Consider the following 23,605-nt stretch of genomic DNA (forward strand, 5'->3'; position numbering starts at 1 on the left):
CACTTCAAAAGATTTTAAGGAGTGTCAGAGAATGCTGTTTGTCTGCAATTTGTCTCTTTTTTAGAAAATTATCCTGTGTTGCAAAAAAAAAATGTAAGCAAGTGTGCTCACTTTCTGCTCTGTTTTCTATTCAAAACATCAGATGTTTAAGTAGAAAACAAAAAAAGACAAAAAACATGCCTACAAATAGGAAGCTTATTAAAATATATTATTAGTTCTATTCTTCAAATAAAATTTTAAAGAAATTCCAGTATAGTAACTGAACTTTAGCTGTTATAACTAATGTAATTTGGAGTAAAAAATCTTGACTTATATCTCGCTTATCAATATATGTTTCTATTCTGTTAATTCAACCAAGTACAATCTGTTTTGAAAGATACAAATCTACTCAATGATACATTTCAGCAACTCCTTAAAAAAGTTTCATAAAGTATGTATTTATGCTTTGATTTTATTAGTCACAAAACTGGGGTAAACTGAGCAGTACTTTGCAACAAGGATGTAGAGAAAGGACCTCTGAATTTTCATGGACTCTGTGGAAGAGAAAATTCAGTAAAAAGAGATCAAAGCATCCTGCTGTCATCTGATGGGCAAAAGTAGTAACACAGAGAAAGAATCCAGATTTCTCTATAAGTTACTTTTAATTTCTACAAGAAATTTAGTTTTCCAGCTCAAAAGCCACTAAAGTATCAGCTGCCTTATAAAAAACCAAACCTTGAAAAGAAAGGTTGCTAAATACTTTTTCACATAAAAGGTCCAATGCAGCTCTCACTGGGCTCACTGAAATTACAGTAAGATTAGTTTAATCTTGAAATTAACTTGTTCTTGTATGAAAAGGTCTTCCAATAGAAGAGTTCATCTACCATTATAAAATGAGATCAAAGAGATGCCTTATGAACTGCACAGTCAGGATACAGAAGCTGCAAATTTGCAATAAATGAGTGTATGATTCTTTTAACTTGAGAAAGCCATTTAAATATTGCTCTAAATCAGCTGAGCACCTGCTCTCTGCTGTCTGGATAGAGCAAAACTCTCCTATAGGAAGTGACAAGCTGCCTTTAGAGAAAATTCTTACAAACATGTGAACAAATTGGACCTTCTATAAATATATTCAGTTTGTATCCTGGTACCACTATTTTTCAAAACTATGGTCCTGGTACACTCTTTCATTTTGTGCATGTGTGTGTGGGTGTCAATTCTTTAATGTACTAAGTTCCTACTTTTATCAAATACTGTGATGTTATCAAGAAGGGGTATTACTGAGTGTGCATTAATTCAAAGAACCAGCACAAGAGGTGATTGTCACTATGAAGCCTAAAAGGAAATTTGAATATTCCTAATGAAAACAACTTTCTTTGATGCTCAGAAGGTTATTCTGCTTTGTTTAGTCACTGACATCTCCCATTATGACAGAACTAATTTAGGCACAATACATGTTCAGACTGCTGGTATCATAAGAGTGTAATAAATTTTTAAATATAAAGCATTTCAGTGGGCATTTCACATAGCCACATGTGTGTTGCATACAAAATTAACAAGAGACTAGAACCAGTTAATGGTGTTTCCCAATCTATATTTCATATGCACAAACAGATAGCCACAACTTTCATTCTTTAGGAAAAAAATCTCAAAAAAAAAGGCTGAAAGGGATCTTGAAAGGTCAAGGCAAAGGCACACTTCAAATAGTTAAAAGAGAAAATTTAACCTCCTATGAAGTAGCCTTCCTTCAACTTCCTTCAACACTTTTGGCATGGATTAATTTATTTTAAAAAATTCATTAGCAGCCAGAAATGCCTATTAATAGGATTACTTGACCACAAGATATGAAATACCAAGTCTTGTTTAAATCAGAGCTTTTACTCATGGCCAGCTCAATTCAGGTAGAATTTTAGAAAATCTTATTTTGAAAAACAAGGGGAAAAAGCTGCACTTTGTTATAGTGTGTCCTTTCATTTTAAAGCTGGGAGTTCATGCAGTATTTAGAGACACAGGTTACTTGGTTTTGCAATGAAACAATTTAAGGAACTTTGCCTGCCCCAAGCTTGCAAAAAAATAACATGGAAGAACAAAAACAGTATTAATAAAAAATAAATTTTAGATTTTAAATATCACATTTCCTCCCTTTTGTTATTCATGCCTGTGCTTTCATCCATAACTAGGAGCCATGTATTGAATTTCAAAGCATTATTTCTCTGCACTGCAATAAGGTCACACTCTGGCTGCCTGGTACAAAAATCAGTCACACAGAAAGAAACTGATGGTGTTTGCTGTACTACTTGGAAATGTCCTCTAGCTTTACAGATATTTAAACAATGTATGAAGCTTATGCTGTTAGAATCACAGAGTTAAGTCATTATTCTATTTCAAGATGCAATTGCTCATTTACAGTGATGAACAAGAATGTAATTTATTGGGCTATTTACATATTTATTTATTAGTTAGAAATATACACCACATATCTTGATGAAATGCCAGCCAAACTAAGTGAGCCTATGCATATAAGCAGAATATATACATACAGAATGGTATATTTTGGTCTTGAAAGCATTATTTCTGCTTTGAAGAAATGCAACTGAATGATTTAATATACTGTTAGATAAAAATGTATTATCAACTAGGACTTCTCATTAAGAAAAAAAAATGAAGATTCCTGATACTTCTGCTTGGAAGGGTAGAGATAACAGAGCTCTGCCTTAGGAAATGGTACAAAGCTCTGGAGTGACAGAGGACAGGAATTCCAGGTGAGGTGAAAGCAAGAGAATCCATGGGAAATTAGAGCTTGTATTTACTGCAAGCACTCTTCATCCAGATACCTGACATCTTTGTCAGAAGGTCAAGACATGCATTCAGTGTTGGGCACATGCCAGGAAGATCCTTGTCTACTTTCTGCTGCTTGAAAGATGCCAGCCCTCACCTCACAGCTGCACAGCAGTGATCAGCTGTTACTATGGGAGGCAAGTATATGATAGGATCCACTAAACAGAATTAAAATACATACCTTTCTAGAAGAGGATGGCAGAGCCCTTCCTCTGTCTCTTGGATGGGATGGAGAGACAGCTTCACACACACTTAACTTCTCTCTACACCTGGCTATCTTCTTTTTCAGTTTCTCTCTTCTTTGCTGGTCAGCAACTTAGGGAAGAGACAAAGTTGGTCAGATCCAAACTGAAATATTCTTTGTTTTCTTAAGTGATTTGAAAACACTGAAACACTGTAGTGGTTTCCAATTGCTCAGTAAAGTCAGACTATTGAGATACATTCCACTTCCAGCACACAGAAGTTATAAAATTTATGTCTACTCTTAAAAGAAAAATTATTAATAGAGTATACTGGTAGCTGAAGCTGTGCCTTAACTTTCCTGAAATTTTCTTACCTCACAACAAACACCAGCATACAAGACTTCCAAGATCAGGACTGCTAACAGAGCATTTTGCTCAAAAAGTTACAAGCTTTCTATCAGTTTTTTACAACTAGAACTCCTTTGACTCTACTCTCATCCAGTACTTCACAAAAACCTCTCTGTTTATTGGTAGCAAATCTGACATGTAAAAAATCCACACTTACAACATGGAATTTCCTAAATACAGAAATCCTGGGCAGAACAAGCAAATTTTTCTTAAGAACACAAAAAAAAAAATGAAGGCTCTGAGAGGGCTACTGTCAGATGAGAGCGGGGCATTTTCATCAGTCCACACTGGTCTGCAGTCCCAGACCTCCCCTGCAGTGCAGAAAGTTGAGTCAGGTGTCTATGTCATCAGATAAAGTAGCCCAAAGGACAGGTAAATTTTCTGTGTATGAGTTTGCCATCAGTCACCTAAATCTTACACAATACAGTCCAAAGTTTTGGCAGATTATGAGCAGCTGGGTTTCACAGATGAAACACAAAATTATTTAGGTTGGAAAAAACCTCGAAGAATGAGTCCAACCTTTGACCAATCACCACCTCACCAAGTGAATCACAGCACCAAGTGCCACTCGAGTTGTTTCTTAAACACTTCCAGAGGTGGTGACTCCACCACCTTCCTGGGCAGGCCATTCCTATGCTTGACAACCCTTTTCCATGTAGAAATTCTTCCTGATGTCCAACCTAAATCTCCCCGGGCATGGCTTAAGACTGTGTCCTCTTATCCTGTTGCTGGTTGCCTGGCAGAAGAGGCTGACCATCACCTGGCTACAGCCTCCTTTCAGGCACTTGTAGAGAGTGACAAGGTTTCTCCTGAGCCTCCTTTTCTCCAGGCTAAGCACCCCCAGCTCCCTCACACACTCCTCACAGGACTTGTGCTCCAGACCCCTCACCAGCCTTGTTGCCCTTGTCTGGATACACTCCAGCACCTCGACGTCTTGACGTGAGGGGCCCAGAACTGGACAAAATACTCAAAATTTGCAAAGTTGAAAAATCAAAATGAGGCTGATGAAAAAGTTAATAATTTCATTTCCCAAATAGGGAAAAATTAAGCAAACACACTTTTGAAGTCTGTATACCAAATGAAAATTTTCTCATTCACTTAACACATATCCAAGTGTGTGAATAATTTGTTTGATAGAGACACACAAAGGCCTTTGAGGATTTCTTCTCTAGTTTCATAATATATTTATATCATACTCTGGGAGACCCCAATCTGCACATGCACTACTATATTTAATGCATGGAAATGTAAAAAACTTCAGGGATTGGTGTGGTACATTCTTTTACACAGCTGAGACCTATAGTAATCTGAGGATGTTTAATCAACCTTTAAACTGCATTCATCTGTGTACCCTACATACATATTACTCTCCAGGAAATATTTAAGTAAGTGCATTCATTGCATTTAAACATTTTAGTCCCCTTTAAAGTTGGAATTTAATCTTTCAGATGTGAAATCTTTGCTCTCATTGCTCAGGAAACTCCCTCTTTCTTTTAATTCTTACAATTGGTGAGTAAAATATAGAGTAATTTCTTTTATGGCTGCTGATTTATCCATCATATGCTATTAAAGTACTTCCAATATGAGACTGCTTAAATTACTGTGAAAGAATTAGCTGAAGTTAACAAATGCTACATTATACAACTCTGAATTAAAAACATACATTTTAACAGAATGATAAAATATACCGTACCATTAAATAATTAAAACTGAATGCTTTTCTTTCTATACTGAGTTATTGTGTCTGTTCTAAATTAGTATTATTTCTAATTGTGGTTGTCTTAAAAGTTACAGGGAAGCACTCAAAAATTAGCTACAGATTAGACATTTCATATGTTTGAGATAAATAATTACTTATTCTGGGCCAATACAGCATGTCTAAGTGTGCACATCCATGGAGGCTATAAAAACTCACATCTTGCCTACTGCTCAGGTAAAATGGTGATGGCTGATTGAACAAATATCTAGAGAAACAATGGGTGAATGAGAACCCTACAAAGCAAAAATGCAATACATACAGAAGTATGGGTAAGGGTGAGTAGGTGTCTGAAACAGCAAATCCTTACACTCAGGTGCTTAGGTGAAAAGTGGGTTTGTCTACGACAATACAAGCTTTAACACTGTACTGCATGTTCCACCTGCACACCATGGCTTAACAGGAGTGTCTGGGCAAAGTGCAAAGCAGTGCGAATATTACGGCAAAGCAGAATTCCCATGTTGTCCTTATTCTGCTCTTCACAGGAGAAACTCTGAAATTTGACATATATGAATGCCTTTACTATTGGCATTCAAAGCTGTTAAAAAACCTCCTCCAGGACTGGGGCTGTGACTTTTCACTCAAAGCATGGCTTATGCCGAAGTATAAAGAACAGTAAGGAGTCCAGCTAAGACTGTCTTGGGATATCAGAATGACCCTCTGGGACTAACATCACCTGCATGGGAAATGTGGAGTCCTTGTCTCACACCTGCCATACAGTGAGCTTAGCTCAACTAATCCATTAAGTGTGCTCCAAAACCCATAAAGTCACTTATGTACTGAAAGGCAGCACAGACATGCAAAACAGAATGTCAGAAAACTCCAGTAATATACACCTTATTGCCAAATCAGGAGTTTTCAGGCTAGATCTGTGGTAAAAGCTAGGAATTTTGAAACCAGCAATGTAAGAGATAGAGAAATCCTTCTAAAAAGAGTTAGTGTAAATATAAACAGCTGGAGGTAAGTTAGGATAGCTCTGAGGCAGTCAGCAAATAACAAATGCAGAAACAGGCATGCTGTCCTACCTCTCCTTAGCTTATGTCCTTCACCCATGCAAGGACTGGAGAATCCAGTCTTATGCTTTGACTTCAGCCAGATAGAAAACTTGCCTGGAACTCTGAGGCAGTAATCACAGCATTACAACTGAGAGGAGCTGAAGATACTTAAGGCTGTCATAGATAACCGCTTGTGTTGTAGTGCAAATATATTAAACATAGAAAGAAAGAGACCAGCATTCAAGAGACATCCAATTTCAGAAGAGAGATTTAGCTTTTAATTGAAAACACTGCTCACTGTTTAAGTGAGTTTTATCTTCTGTTTCAAACCCATTACAGATATAAAGCTTCTTTAGCTTTCAGTGAGGTCCATAAATTACATATGAAAGAAGTGCCCTTGGCATACTGTCATAGACTAGTAGAAAGTAAACATAAACTGCATTTGTTAACAGATACTTAAAACAGTTTCACTGCAAGTAGGTTTTATTTGAACATTGGCTCCAGGAACATGTCACATATGCAGAGTTAAAAATGGGAAAACTACATAATAGTACATATCTCGTGACAAATAAATGAAAAAAAAAAAGAAAACCACTGGGTTACTTTTAATCTTTTTGAAAGGGGAAAACAAAATGTGCAGCAATAAAATAATACAGTTTGTAAATCCAAATAATGAGTCCCTTTAAAAGTCTTATTAGAGCTTTAAAGATTAATTGTATCTCATTAACTACTGTGCTCAAAAGCCCACAGATTCACAGTATAGTAAGAGAAAAAGTATTAGAATATAAACTATTTAGTGATCAGATAAATTCAGTCTGTGAACCTAGATTCCATACCTTATGGCATGCACTCCCCATGAATCCATTCTCTTAATTTTGTTGTTAGTGAAAGGGAGCATAAGAAAGACTGAATTTCAGATGTTAAACTGTAGCACTCCTCATAAAGAGGTACCTGTAAGACACTGATCAATCTGTCACTTTTGCCTAGGCAAATACTCTTCCCAGAGTACACCACACTTCAAAGCAGAGGTCACATCACTTTATCTCCCTTTTAGAATACTCCCTCTATAGGCTTAAGTATTTTTGCTGTAAGTCTAGACTGCAGCAGCATTTCAAGACATGTTTAACGTTATAAAACAAATGTCATAAATCTGGAAGAAACAAACTAATCATATATATCACAGTCCTAGTCAGTTTAAAAGCTCTGCACTTAGAAGGACAGTATGATCTGGAATGCCAGTGATTGTTCTTTGCTCTGAATTTCCAGTTGCTAGATTTATCACATTACAAAACAGTCTGCAGTTAAACTTCAAGTTATTTCACTTTTGATGTAAATAATTGATGGCAAAAATGAAATATAAAGTAAGACTTAAATTGAGTTCAGCTTACAGAACAATGTATCTCAAAGGAATTACCCAACACTCAGAATTTCTCTACTGTGTTTTTATATAAGCTATTTTTGCAATAACACACTTGGAGTTATTGTTTCCCTTTTGAATTCTTTTTTAGACAAATCACACAAACACCATCTCAGCTGAGCTTGAAATACCTAGTGACCATAACTAAAGTGTCCAGTGTATCAGTTGGTGATATTACTTCTGCAAGCAAGCTCTTCCTTCTCTAAAAATTTTTACTATCAGTTTCCTAGCTCTACATGAACTTCCAGTACATTATAATTTAAGCACCTGGGGTGAGATCTTATCAAATATAAACTGAATTTTGCCATTAGCTATGAAGTTCAGGTCCCTTATAAGTCTAACTCTAAATTCTTTAACATAAAAATTTTAATTTTTATAACTCTTAAGAGATGATTTTTTTAGTCCTTCTTAACATCTGATATTAGTAGCACTGTTTCATCAAACAAGGGAGGAATCACCATAAAAAAGAGTGACAAAGTATTTATTAAGGGTTTGATAGTAAAGCCTTGCTTGCATCAAATACAAAGTAACAGCTATAAGAGGGTTTGTACTTCAGAAATCTGATACTACTTGGCAAAGCTACTAATGGTGAAACCTGGTCATTGCTAAGACTTGGAAATAAAGCCTAACAGTGAGATATGAATCCTTCAAAGGCATTTCAGAAGAGGCTAGAAGCACTGGATCATCCCAAATCTATCCACCCCTGATGCTGCTCATCCAGCAGACATCTCTACATCCTTGTGTCAGCCTTATGAAGAACACAGCAGCCTGCCAACAGTGCCTGCACACAACCTGTGCAATGCTGCACCAGCCCTGAAGGACTCATCTAAGGCTGCCCAGGTAAACCTCCATGTGTGCACCCTAGAGAGAGGTCCAGCAGGCTTCTGGGTGGCCCTTGACAGTGATTTTGTTTTCAAGGTATCACTGGGGCAGCCCCTAAGGACAATTTAGACATGCTGTACTGAGAGAACACTGAAAATAAGTGAAATGCATAATCTTATTCTTGTTCTCTGGTATGCTATGGCTACTATATAATCCTGAGTAATGATGGACACTTGTAGAAAAACAAGAGTCCTCCCCACCAGCAGACAGATGGTAAAGCTGGGTAAATTAGAATAAAGATAAGGGACACATTTTCAGTAATAATGATGAATAATTACTGAAACATCTACAAAAGGAAATCATGTTTTTTCTGTTTCTTGACCTTTACAAGTCAAGACTGCAGGCTTTTCTTGTTTATGTGCTTTATTTACCACATTCAATATGGCTGTTTAGTTCCATTTTAGAACAACTGTATTGAACTTTTGGTTTGCTTAACTCATGATGTCAGTCTTGATGATCCAAAGTCTTTTCACAACAAGTTGTGAAAAACGTATTTTTGATGTACATATCTAAAATTAATTACCTCATAAAAAACCCCAACACCTTTTATTATAGAAGAAACTTTACAGTAAATAACTACTGGGGAAAAAAGTAAAATCACTACAGTTAAAAGTACAGATTCATAAAAAAATTTTTCTGTAAGTTTTCCTGCTCATTAAATTTCAGACTTGAAAAATATATTAGAACACCTTTCCAAAGACATAACACAGGCATTAGAATTACCTGAGTGTTTGAATTTAAAGACATTATTTTAGTTGCTTATAATTTTCATTTTCAGACATACATACTTAAGGACAAGATTTAACAGAAAAAAAAGAGATAGGGTGATTTTGTGAAAGCTTCCTGTAAAATGGCAGCAACAACAAAACATGTAAAACAGCTTTTCATAGATCTCTGCTTTTTCATAATGTAAAGTGTAAACAGATATATGTGTTCATGGGAAAAATAAGATTTAAATACAGAATTACATAACAATATGTATTTCTTGATATTTTTGCTAGAACTTAACCCCTTTAAAGGGTAGAAAAAGTCTGAATTGTTGCCTCTCCCTTTCTCTCACTGCCCTCTCTCCAAGAATTCAAGTTCCACCAGGCTAGAATAGATCTATGGTGGGTAACTTCTCAGAATATTTGTTTTCCTTCTTCTTCTCCCCCTGCCCCAGTATCAAAGAGACCTGCATTCCTAAGCACACTAATCACTGAGTTCAAGCTGTACTATGAATATGCCTTGTGGAAAAACCTCTAAACATATGGATTGAAAAGTTAGTACTGTTAGAAACCAGGCATGTGTAGCAGCAGCTGTCTTACTTGGCATAGCCTTTGTCAAGTTTTCTGGCACAAGTTTCACAACCACAGGCTTCTAATGGCCACTGGTATCAATCAACATGCTTGGACTAATTCTGAACATAGAAGTTTCACATTTCCAGAAGTTTCACATTCTAACAACTATTTTAAGTCAGTAAGCCTGATCTAATACACAGGAACATGCTCACTGCTAGCCCAGGGGCATGGCACCTTGCCTGTTTTGCTGCCAGCTAAGATACCAGGAAAAGAACAGTGGAAACTAAATCCACTTTAAGGACAGAACACATTCAGTTGGCCAGGGAGAAAGCCAACTACAGTATCATGTTTAATTCTTAAACGGTAATGACTGATTCATGGCAACAACCCCAAAGGGAAATACTCACCTGCTATTCTAGCAGTACATGAAGCACATTTTCAGGAGGTATTTTTTAACACTATCTGCAGGAATTCTGTTTTGTAACTCTATGCTATTAATAAATCTTATAATTTTGAACTATATTTGCCCCCTTGCCCAAATCTTGAAATAGAGGGGGAACAGAAACTTTATTTGGAATGCAATAACTACACAAAGAATACAAAGAGAAAAAAGTAATAATAAGCTTCAGTTGAAACAATGACATGCTACTGAGAGAACTACTCACAGTGAACTACTGTGAGAATAAAGGTGCAAACCCCTCATCCTCAGTGACACTAGAGATACTACTGATATTCAACTATATTGAAGTTAAAATTGTGCCTGGATAAATCACATATCTCATCTTGAGCAAGAAAGAAGAAATTGTTTTGAAAGTATTCTAAAACCCCTCTTCCATTACTTTTCTTCCTCAGCATATTTGCAACATTCTTCCTGTCTGAGCTATTGGCTATCATCTCCATGTAATCTGTTTCACAAAACAACAGAGGAAGAAAAATGATTCTCCAGTGGTTTACCAGAGACTCTACAAACGGTACCTTGCACTGAGCTCAACACCTGAACATGTCACACTTGATGAACAATGCATAGAACTGCAGGGAAAAAATGCAGTCACTCTAATTTTAGGTACAAAATAAAATTGAAATAATTTTAAACTTCATTATAAAAACCTAGAATTTATAAGGATAGTGCAGAAACTGAAAAAGATATGCCTGGGTAGTCTTAACTTTAAATACCAAGAAGTCAGTGAGACCAAAAATTATGAATTTGAAAGTAGGTGTTTCCCATGGAATTATCTCTTTGATAACTGCAAAAATTAAAGCCTAAATGGCAGAGTTTCTTATCTTATTATTTGTAAAGGAATCTTGGTCAGATGGAACAGCATATAAAGTAAAGCAGGTCAGAATAAAAGATACCAGTTACATGCACACATTGAGCAGTGAGAGAAATCCTCAAAGGCTTTTGTTAAGAAAGGTCCAGGACTTTGCTATGCATTTGTACCATATACTTAAGATTATCCTATCTCTTGCAGTTGAGACACTTTTGCCATTGACAAATGAAGTGTCCTGCTAAGCACAGCTAATCCCTGACAGCCCAGATCCATCTCTCCAGCATTCCATTGATGCAGATTCAAGGTATCTCCAAGTAGCTGAAGAAGGATGTGAAAACTGAATAAACAAGCAGATACATGAATGCTCAGTTAAGGGTTCTATGCTATTGTTACTCTTCACTGGCTCTTTTGCCAAGTTAGTTTTATAGCAGCATTTGCACAATCAACATAGAACAAATACTTACGTTTGATGCTGGCCAACCTACTTTTGGGCAATGAAGAGTCTACAGCTGCTGAAAATAAGAAAAACACCAAATGTGAGTGACTCAATATTTACTTAGTATATGTGATAGCTAGAAAAATGGAGCAATAAATGAACACAGAAGACTAATTTAATTCTTTATTTTAAAATATGCTAGTTACTGTGTACCTAAAGTCTTAGGTTGTCATTAATATGGTCACAGGATTTGAGATAAAGCTCTCTGGGTAAAACACATATTTAAAGGAAAAATCATCACTTAAACGAAGACTCCTTTCAAAAGGTTTCTGTACATTTTATTCTGATAGCATTTACCTGCATCCCTAAGGATACTGAGTATGCCATGAGACATAACATTGTGAGTATTGTATTTGTGAGCATGGACTCTGTCAGTAACATGATTTTCTCATTTGCAAACACACAAGGCAATTTTCACAGTCCTTAGAACTCACTATTACTATTCATTGCAAGATGAACAAAAGATTATGAAGTTTTTGAAATAAAAATAATAAAAGAAAGACATTGTGATCTGAGTTTAAGTAGAAATGTTCTGCCTTAATTCATAAAATAATTTTTGTATGTTTGCTGTTATGACTATCACTATGACCTTCAGTTCAGCCTATTATTTCATAATTCATTATTTCATCAAAAGCAGAATGAAGTCAATACAGCACAAAGTGCTCTAAAATTAAGGTAGAATCTTTGGTAACATTTAAGGAAAATGTTTTCATACAAGACTTCCCATCTCAATAATACAGAAGTACTATTAAGTAGAAGCCACATCTCCTTGCTGACACATGTATGGGTAAGAAAAATCAATTTTCTACAATCCAATTCATCCCTTCTTGGTATGAGGCTTTTCTGAGAGATTGAGAGAAATTTAGGGGGAGACAGTTCATTCATACATGCACATTTTTACCTTTGGCTGAAAGAACTCTGTTATAATGAACCACCATGTGATCTCTGATCAGGTATTGGCTAGCTAGATTTCGAGAGGAGCCAATGCAGAAAGCTGTAAGATTAAAATACATTGGAACATTAGAAAGGCAAGCAAAAGAATACTACAATTTTAAACAGTTATTAAGTACAATTCAAAGTCACAAACTTTAAGACACTGTTTAACTTTGCTCAAAGGCAGTATTTTTTTTACCAGTTACTATCACATTTTTTTTCTTTCCCCAATGAGCCATTAATTCAATAAATAGCTGCAAAAGTAGCTGAAATTGTACTACGAATATGTTAACATGGAAACTTCTTGTTCTTCACTCTATCTTCTTTTGAGAAAAAAAAGGTGTCTGAGGTATCAGTATAGCACAGAATCACAAACTAGCCCATGTAAACTACTGTCTCTAAAGGAACATGTTTAACCTCAGGGGTTCTTTAATATGGTAAACATATATATTTATAAGTATATTACAGCTAACAGAGATGGGAGATTTTTATATATTTGTTCATCTTGCTACCAATTTGTAGCCAGCAGTAAAGTCAAGGCAAAACTAACTCCTTGAAAGTATTTTCAGTAATGCATACTAAATATAAGTACTATTAAACTTCTTCAAATAAGCTTGATACAGAAGTTTTAAGAAAAAATTAAGCACAAAATCAATGAATTCACATAAAAGGAACCAAGTTGATCTTCTGATGAAAGTACACGTTACTTACCATTACTTTTATTACTTAAGTGTCCTTTAAATGGACTTGCTGGACCACATCTGGGAATGACAAGAGCTGAGCATTCATTCATCTTAACTAAACATGAAACAAAAACCAAAGTTAGAGAAAAATCCCCACACATATTTTTATAGACAAGATAAAGTCTTTCTCCAAAGAATGCAAGAATGGTTCTAATGGATCTTCTTCAAAATCATCTTCAATCATTTTATAATCACTGAACTACAAGTGTAGTTAAATAATTTAATCAAACACCAAGATACAATGATAGTGCTCTCAGTGGTTTAGTGAGCTAAACAGCAGAACAGACCATCAGAACACTTTAGTCTGAACTTAATGCTGGTCATTAAACTGTACAGAGATACAGTCACAATTCTGTTTCTATGCTAACCTCCAATTTGTTTCAAAGTTCATGGCACTTTGATAAGACTGGGAACTCCATAGACAAGTGGAGATGTCAACAAAACTTAAGAAACCAGTTGTTCTGGAAAATGAGAGAATGTGGATTAAAAGATCTGCATCTCCTCTTTGAAAACATGTGGCTGTCATGCAACCTAAGATTTAAAAACTGGCTATAGAACAAATTTGTTTTAGAAAAAATTTGGACAGGAGATATGCTAGGACTACAAACACTAGTGTATACAGAGCACTGCTTTAAGGCATTCAAGGTATATAAAATGTAAACCAATACAAACAGGATTTTTTTAACAGGGTAAGTATACCAAACACTCTTACTTAACATTAATTCTAAAACTGTACAGACAAGTTCTACAAATTTAATACTATTAACCATCAAGGTCCATGTGGTCTTCCCATCCCCATCGTACTTCTCAGCTGTCAGTTCAAGAGTCTGCAACCACCATGCAGGTGAAGTGGGTAACTCAACTGCTCTACTGCTCCTGCTGACCTCTGGCTTTGCCCCTTTCAGCCCATGAAGAAGCACACTGGACCTACCCAGTATGAGCAGGAATCTCCTCCCAGTGACCTCAGCTGGGTGATAAAGGCTGTTTACCTTTACAAACTGACCAGGGGTGCAGGGAGCTATGGTGACAGCCGTGCCACACATGGTAACAGCTCCTCATTCCACCTCTCACAGCTTACCTCCTGCATGCCCAGCACTGGCTGTCCAGGGCTTCTTTTTCATTTCCCACTGTTATATAATGACTGCTCAAGTACTATTGCAATTACATATATAACTACCATAGTATAGAACTCTATTTTTAAGTTCAACAGCACGTTGCACAAGATGGTTAACATGGTGTCTTAAATATTAATAGTAGAGATTGCAGCAAAACAAACCATTCGTTTAATGATGTTTTGACATTATTTACCCAAGGCCTTACAAAAAAGCCATACTGTACTAAATTTTGAATGACTATCACTAGTATAGGAGGCCATAAAAAATATCTTAAGAAAAAAAAAGAAAATTAAAATAATTTTCCCCTGTTGTGACATAACAATAAATCTGGATCAACAGATTCAACCTTTCTTACAAAGCTCAGAAAATACCAGGGCAATCTTGAATTACTTTCATACTTTGAAAAGCCAGCTTTTATACAGTACAGGCTTCTGTGGATTTACAGTATTAGCTGTGGTGTTTGTAATAATAGCACTCTCACTCCTTTTGCTGTGAAGCTGCCAGATCAGCAGTTGAAAAAGGACAACGAAAAGAAAGAAGAAAATGCTCTTGGAGATTTTTTCAACACTATCCTGCAATTGTTTTAACTTTATACTGTTATCTTTGAAGCCAAAGGACAACACTCCTGCTCATCTGTATCAATTTCAAATGGCTCATTCCCCTCATGGTACAACTCTTCCTTATCTCAGTTTGTGATTTAAACTAAGATACATATGAACAAACAATAAATTATTTTTCAAATATTAAAATTCCAAATATACGTTTATTCGATTTATTAGATTCAGGATGTTTCTATAATGACTGCAAACCTTTTCCAATAAAGCATTTCTTTCCTGTTAAAATATTTTATTTCTCTACCATACATTACTACATACAAGTGGTGTCCACAGTCTAGCTGGATCCACCCTGAAACCTATGACTTCCAGAATTTACAACATGCAGGTGTTGGAAGAATGCAAGTCTTTGGGAGGACTTGAATGTTAGATTATAAATTTCAGTTCATAGAATTTTCTCTAGTGACAAAGACCTGCATGCATATATACCTGCAATCTGGATTACAGCAGACAACTGAGAACCAGAAGTGTTTCATTCACAATTGCTCAAATAACCTAAATATTCTTCTGTTTTCTTGCTTCAGAGCTAGGCCATAATTCCAGAGGGAAGAATCTGTGGTATTGTTAGGTAAATGCTTACAGTACCACTGACTCACCCTTACGTGACAGAATCCTAGAAGATCAAGTGTGATCACGTTAGAAAAAGAGACATGGCTCTCTCTACAATTGATTCTCTTTAAGTAAGCTAAATTACTTTGTCCCACATTAAACACCATCAGGGACACTCAGAAACCCGTTGCTTTTTCTGTCTCCAGCTGGAGACACAACTGTTCAGCACTGCAGGAAGACTGGACTTTACAAGGTTCACTTGCTTTGCATCACCAGCAGATGGCACAGCGGAAATTCTACAGGAAAAACTGGCTGCTGGTTTAGTCCTTTACAATTCATTTGTACCGGGGAAGGAGCAGGGAGGAAAAAAGGAGTCGGCATCAGTACTTCACAGGCGAAAAAAAACTGTCAAAAAGCGTCAGTCGGGAAAAATAAAGAACATTTCTATGCCCTCTACTTGGACTATGGACATACAGACAGCACAGAAATCACTCTTATCATGAAAACACATGTTGCTAATGTCAGAGAAGAAACTGGAGAATTTGGTATGTGCAGGCTCCTTCTACCTTACTTTAGGCAGAAAGTGCTAAAGGTCAAAAGTTTCACAACTATCATTTCAGGCTGTCTTTTGACTTGAACGGGTATTTATTTGGATTCCAGCTGTGTTTTCAGTTATTTGCACAATAGCAGAAACAAATTGATGGCTTAGATATGTGAAGAGAATTTTAAAGGAGAAGGTGGGATTTTCAGTAATTTACAGCTAATCAAATACAAACCAAACAATGAGAGAATAACTACGAAAATATCTTTGATATGTGACACGTGTAACTATCTGATCTAAACGTAAATTTCCTTATAGACGTAAATGGACTGTCCTTACTGAATATAAAATCAGGATTTTCAAACTGAGTGTTCTCCTAAAGTACAGACAGCAAACAAATTAAATACTTCTAAAAATTTATTTGTCCTTCTATGACACTAAGCAACAAGGAAGAAAAAACTAAAAAAGCTTTCTCTAAAATTTTTTCCAGCTGGTATCTAACATAAGCATTAACTACATCATTCCAAAGAAAATGAAAAATATTTTGTTTGAATTCTATTTTTATTTTAATTTAATTGCATCCTATCTTGATTTCTGATTTTACAGTATTAAAACTTATAGAAATTGGTGGTTTACTTTGTTTCCTGGTTGTTAGTGGATAGGCAGAATTTATAGAAATGATTTTTCTACAAAGCCATTTCAGATTTGGAACGTGAATATATACTGGAAAGAAGCCCAGTCTTTCATTACCATGTTCTCCCAGAAAAGATTTTAAACACAAGTATTAGACTTACTATTTTTATAACAAGTATGTACTTCAGTCATAGCAAATGAAAATTAAATAAATAAATCAATCTATCACGCTACCCTTACCCATCAAGACTTGCTACTTTAAAGATAATCCATAAAAATACAGAGACCTCAGGGAGGATATTGGATATAGGCATCTAAATCCAGCACTACAAGACATCAAACCTTAACTAGGGACCTGTGAACACTGTAATTTCCAAAAGACAGCTCCCAGACCTTAGCCTGGGTTCAAACAACCCTCAGCCCCAGGTGGATTTAGACCTCAGGTCTCCGCAGCTGTTCCAGAAGAATATGCTTTTCACTGTCAATATTGACCCTCCTGTGCAGCAGTTTGGTTTTGGGGGCTCCAGGACTCTTGCATTCCTAGCTCTATAGTGGCTTCCTCTCAGCTGGCAAAACACCTCTGCCTCTAACAGACTAGAATTGCATCATTTGCAAGAGATTTGGGCATTTGATCCCTCTGAGCCTCATAAGGACCCAAGCTGTCAAATGCTTTGCAAAGACTCTGGCCACTGCAGTGATTTATAAAGGTTTGCTATTCTTGCTTTTACTGCCAACACTTTTTCTTCCTTTTTTCCTTCCCTAATATCGCAATGCTATAAAACCAGAAAGAGTTAAAGAGACACCTTTGCACAAGTGGATAATTCAGGCAACAACATGCAGATGGTTTGTGCTGTGAATTTCATACACGTCAAGGATGTCTGCCATTACCACCCTTATTCTACCAACCAGTTCTATGACCTCTTCAGTGGGCTTCCTGCTATGAATCAACTCTTCTAACTCTATACAACTAACAGTACACAACACTAATGCTGTACACGTGCTGAGGAAAGAACAAAACTGGTTTAAATAATCTCTGTGAAATCCAAAATGACTTCAAGCAGTGATGGAAACTCGTTTAAGCATCTTATCTAATATGTCAGACAAGGTCATACTTGAAAGAACTGACTTATAACCTGAAATACATGTTCCTTACCTTTTCAGGTAGAGAACTAGGAGAATTTTCAAACCAGAGTATCCATTAATTCTTTATGCTACAGAAATTTTTGTATAAATGAATACAACACAGAAATACACAGAGGAAAGATGATAGATCAGAGTACATTAAAAGATTAACCTAGTTATGAAAATCCACACTGGATTTAAACTTTATTTAAATAAGAAACTAATTTTTTCTATTTTTAACTGTTTTCCCTTCACATTGGCACAATATACTCAAAACCCCCCCTATATTCTATTAGTACTACTAATGAGGCCAGGTCTCCTATTCATGTAGCTTACATCTTTGTACCATCCCCCCTAAACTCCCTTCAATATCCCCAGTTTGCTGCCTCTTCCTTACCTGTGGCCATTCCTCCCCTCAAACACTCCCTACTTGCTCAGCTGTGGCTGACCAGGTGCTAAAGAAACTATAACTGCTCATCTAGTTTAAGCTTCTCTGGTTGCTTATCCTTGGCTGCCTAGTTCTTACCCTCTACTTACATATGTGGGAATGAACAGAGAACAGAATGAGTTTCTCTACAAAATGTGTATTAATTTGTTGGGTTTTCTCCTACCCAGCCACTGGGTAATACTAATGCTCCTAGTTCTTACTCACTGATGGGTGAAGCTGGCAAACTGCTGCAGAACTGGATAGACAAAAAGGCCAGCAGAGAGCAGTGACTCACCCACAGACTCCTTCTCTAGGTGAAGAACACAGGGGCAAACATGGCAAGTCTCCACTACTTTTCTGCAACACCTGTGCAATCATGAGAGCCTTCAAACATGGCTTTAGATTTAGCCACTTACTGGATGCAGATACTGCTCCATTTTATTTGAAAGTTACAGTGAGGCAAAACAAGCATGTCATAATCACATTTCTCATATTTTCTTTCCTGTTCATGCAAGTGAAACAAAAGCCTCTTGGACCCCTTTCTGGTTTCACTGAAAACAAAACTCTTATCAATCTTGGGAGTATAAAGTCTCATATGTGAAGCCATCTTTAAAATAATCACATTTAAGAATTCACCAGCAGAAAGGATAGTCATTATTATCCAAACTTCCTAAAGCAAACTCAAAGAATAGAGACCCAGGAAATCACACGACTTCAATTTTGAAATAAAGTCCCAAATTTTCCATCTGAATTTTGCATGGGATCATTTGTGTCACAGGCAAAATATGATAAAAATTATACACCCCCTGATCAGCACTATACATAACCTCCTAAGCCATTAATTAGATGGGTGCTATTTATACACTTACTATGCTGGATTACACAAAAGCTCTTCTTTACATATACTCTCAATGCCTAACAGTTAGGTCTCTCAGACCTTTAGAATTAATAATCTTACAGTATTCTGCATTAATTATAAGCATGCTACCAAAATTGTATTTCAGTTTCAAGAGTCAAGCCCTCCTCTGAAAAATTTAAGGAACTTAATGAAATAATACAGTAGCCTTGAGTCATATCTGATTACATAACTCTGGAAAAATAATTGTTAAAATTTTTCTAGCTATAGGCTTCAGCAAGGGACGTTCTGGATGTAAACTATTGCTCTATTCATACTCCAAAAGCAGAAACAAACAGCTGTGTATGTCAGTAGCACCTTTTGTGATATGGAGTGCAGGCAAAAGAAAATGAATTTACGTCAGTTTGCTACAACTACCTGGAAGGAGGCTGTGATGAGGTGGGTATCAGACTCTTCACCCAACCACAATTTATAATTTATTGAGTGAAGGTTTTAGTTTGGTAAATTACAGTAAATTTGATAAAAAGTTAAGAACACTGAATAACATTTCCCAATTTCAGTTAAAATTATTATGATTCAAATAAAACTTGTAAATGTCCTTCCTTCTTTGAAGACATAACTAGATAATTTTCCATCTTTCTTGTTGGCCAAAGAAAATTTCAGCTCCTAAAAACTGGTGCTTCCAAACAAATAATTTAGTAAATTCAATTAGCTGTTTGTTCAAGTGATAAATGAAGGAATAATTAAAAAAAAAAAAAATTAGTTCACAAGTCTCTGTGTTAACACCCTTTCATCTCTAGTCAGATTAATGCAAGGACTTCCTACAATGCAGGAAAAATTGAAATAAGATAATGTTGTCTATAAACATGTGAGGCATTTAAATTTTGTTTTAAAATTCTGGAAGCCTGTGCAAATTGCCTAAACCTACCAGCAGCCTCCATGCAGCAGTAAGGGTGAGTCCTCCACTCACCCCCACTTTATGCTGTAAGATAAAAAGCCCAAATGTGTGTCATTGATTGACAGTAAGTGCACGATGCTGTCAGGTCCTGCTGTTCCTGAACACATACCTGAACAGCAATGGGCATTAAACAGCCCAATGCAGACAACTGGATTTAAGCAACAAAGCTGGTTTAAAATTACAGTATTCAGATTATTTGAGGTCATACTACAAATCTGTGAGTATATTAACTGGTTCCTGAAAATACAACAGTAAATAACTTCAAGGTTTATACCTGGAATTAGGGAAAAACATAGCAGATTAATTCTTTGGTATTTCTAGGAGGGTAAAAAAAATCTCAGCCTTATTTGAACTTTGACAAGACCTACATGAAAATCCTATATACTCTGATATATTAAATATATATATATTTTCTCAGTATTCTCACTAGACAAAACAAGTGCTAAATTTTGGTTTTTTTCTTTAAAATGATGAGGCTAAGACTGAACAAGAAACTTTGAATGGCATACAACCAGGACATGGAATAGTGTATCCTACTTTCTCTGTATTAACATTTTAGATACAGCTCTTTTGAGAAACCATAAATATGATGTGTTCTCCTCCTTTCATGAACTGCAAGCAACCCAGTGGCTGTTCTGCCAAATTTGTTCAGGCACACAGATTTCCAGCTCAGCTCAGTGTATTAGTCTCTCTGCCTGTGCTAATCTTTGCTCTCTGTAAGGAGCTGAGAACCCCCACACTGGACTGTTCGGCCACACAATTCTGTCTCCATTGTAACCTCCTATGCAGACAAGCAATGGCTCCCCAATTTAACAGACACACAGAAATTCTTCCCTACTTTTGAACTTTTTTTTCTAAACAGAAGTCATTCAAGTAAAGCTTGTGGCAACCTGAATGAAATTTAGATCTTGACTCCTACTTATTCCCTTTTTATGGTCAACAATTGGCACGCTTTCTGATTGTCTATAAAGTATTCTGACAAACATAAGAGTAGTCAGAAAAAGCATGTATTTGTCATAAAACTTCCTTCACACTACATAAGAGAGCATAAAAATTGGGTGTACAAGTTTTTGCTCTGAATTTCATATTCCCATATAGTATTAGAATTTATGTTCAAACTGTACTTTGATATCAGACATCTTCTGAAGTGGCATCTGTCACTGTCTCCAAAGATTGGAACTGACACTGAGATGCAACACAATAGCCTAATGTTATCTCAAATGGCTCTGATTTTATGCAGCGATGTATGATCTTGACATTACAATGCAGCACTGAATAATTCCTACCATTGTTTTACATTATGCATGTAATCAAGTTTATACCTGAAAATATTTTAGGTATTTTCCAAAGGCCACAGTTGGCTCATGCAAGCATTTTCGCATGTTTGCATCTTTTTTTATCATGAATGACAAGTGCCCCTAGGATTATTCATAGGAACAGGGCACCAGAGCAGCCCACGGATGGCTAAATGTGAGTAAGGAACCACTTTATAAGACCTTTAAAACTTCTGACTCTTTTATTTTTTAACTACACTTGCATTAAAATCCCACCAAGCCAAAATACTTTGATCTACAGCTAAACGCCGTGGGATGTTGTACACACAGGGTGCAATCCATTATAACCCATGAATAACAGCTTTGGAGAAGACGAAAGTTGCCTAAGAGAAGAAGCTGGCACAGAAATCCCGGCAGCTTGAAGCGCTGCCCCAGCAGCACTCGATGCCGGTCCTGTAAGGAGGCACCGTGCGGTGACGGCCGCAGGACGCCCAGTTCCAGGCCCCGACTCTGGGAGGATCACAGCCGGTCCCGGGCCGTACGCGTTCCCTTCCAGAGCCGCGGCACTCGGCTCCTTCCCCCGCCGCCCGCCGGCTCCCCGCGCGGCACGGCCGGGCCGGCACCGCTCGGGGCGGCCGCGAGGGCAGGAGCGAGGCGCGATCCCCCCGAGCCCCGCTGCTCGGGCGGCCCCCGAGCTCCGTGAACCCCCGCGGGCTCCTTGCCGGCTCCTTCCCGTTCACACACGCCAGCGGGGAAGGCGGAGGCACCGCCTGCCCCCAGCCCCTGGGCGAGACGAGCCGCGCCCCGCACCCCCACGGCCGGCAGGGACGGGGGAGGCCGGAAGGCAACGCGTCCCCCGGGCTGCAGCCGCCGCCCGGCCGCGGCCAGCGCTTCCCGCTCCTCCCGCAGCCGCCACCGAGCCCCCCGCACCTTGGCTCCGCCTGCTGCCGCCCTGCATCCTCAGCCCCATGCTCCCGGCCGGGGCGGCGCCGGCCGGGCTCGGCGGCTGCGGCGGTTCGTCCCGCGGCGCGGGCGGGCGGGGCTCGCCGGGGCCTGCTCGGCGTTGCCATGGCGGCGGGCGCGCGGCGGGCGGCACGGGGCCCTGGGCCGGGCCGGGTGGGGCCGCGGGGCCTCGGGCCCGAAACGCGCTCCCGGCGGGGAGGTGCTGTCCCCGTCCGTAACGGGCCCTCCTGAACTAAGCCTTTTCCTTGTAACTTGATGGGAAGTTGGAAGAATAATGAATGCCCGGGAGAAATTTAGGGGAATCTGCTGATATTTGAGGGAACGAGTGACAAAACGAGAGCCTAGAGCGTTGCTAGTGCATTACACTGAAGAAATTAATCTCAATGTCTGAAAACGAACTGCACCTTAAAAATGAACCACAAAATAACCTTTTGAAAAGCAGCCTTTGATCCCATCACTGATTAATGTGTGCGTGCCGATGTGCTAGATTTGAACTTTGTGAAGAAGCAATAGGGTGATATTTACAGTTTGTCTGACAGGTTGCTATTTTCTCTAATCTGTCACAAACATGTTTTATGAAAAATCCTTTCCTTAGGATTTTTTTCTCCTGAGAAGCTCAGAGGCCTCAGGAACAAAATGTAAACAATGGTTATCTGCTGCTGTAGAATGCAACAGGTGCATCTGGGATTGATCTGATGTGGTTGTTTCTAATTAATGGCCAATCACAGTCCAGCTGTCCGGACTGTCTCAGTCAGTCACAAGCCTTTGTTATCATTCCTTTTCTATTCTTAGCTAGCCTTCTGATGAAATCCTTTCTTCTATTCTTCTAGTATAGTTTTAATATAATATATATAATAAAATAATAAGCCTTCTGAAACATGGAGTCAGATCCTCGTCTCTTCTCTCATCCTGGGACCCCTGCAAACACCACCACGCTAATTGGGGAAATCTCTGAGGGTTTTTATACTTCTTGTGTGAAGATTTTTCTCACTGACCGGCCAGGAGTACTGCAGTCTGTTCCATAGCCTAACACATCACAAAATCACATTGTCCCAGATGGAGGGACATTCCCCTTCACTATCTAGAAATGAGTATTAATTATAGGCTAAATACAGTGTTTTATATTATTTGCTACACTTCCTTACATGCTAGAAAAATTCATTTGAATGTAGCTCAAAATCATAGCAAAATCAAGGGGATGTTATTTGAAAACCACTTTTTTTCCTTATTTCTGCCTCAGTCAATGCTCCCACTTGGTCACACAAGCATACATGCTGGATGAAATCAGTAGTTTATCTTCCCCAGTACTTTGTGTAGACTCTACCAAATACTTCAAAAAACTCTTCAGTAGTATTCTGACTATTGAATGTTGTGAA

General features: G+C 37.7%; 1 protein-coding gene across 2 annotated transcripts in view; it reads right to left on the reverse strand.

Moving 5' to 3' along the window:
* SPATA7 (spermatogenesis associated 7) overlaps window positions 1-22,352 on the reverse strand; it is a 34,346-nt gene extending 11,994 nt beyond the window's left edge. Inside the window, exons 1-5 of one of the 2 annotated variants that reach the window (XM_071426668.1) lie at window positions 22,197-22,352; window positions 13,146-13,232; window positions 12,403-12,495; window positions 11,470-11,514; window positions 2,999-3,132 (exon numbers count right to left, since the gene is read on the reverse strand). In XM_071426668.1, the coding sequence (XP_071282769.1) occupies window positions 2,999-3,132; window positions 11,470-11,514; window positions 12,403-12,495; window positions 13,146-13,232; window positions 22,197-22,236 (399 nt within the window). In that variant the 5' untranslated portion in view covers window positions 22,237-22,352. Of the gene's footprint in view, window positions 1-2,998; window positions 3,133-11,469; window positions 11,518-12,402; window positions 12,496-13,145; window positions 13,233-22,196 lie in introns of both variants that reach the window. The other variant, XM_071426667.1, reaches the window with a different exon arrangement.
* Between the last annotated feature and the right edge of the window lie 1,253 nt (window positions 22,353-23,605).

This window comes from Agelaius tricolor, unplaced genomic scaffold, assembly GCF_023055355.1.
Source record: "Agelaius tricolor isolate 1412-34295 unplaced genomic scaffold, bAgeTri1.0.p SCAF_5, whole genome shotgun sequence".
NCBI classification, from domain to species: Eukaryota; Metazoa; Chordata; class Aves; order Passeriformes; family Icteridae; genus Agelaius; species Agelaius tricolor.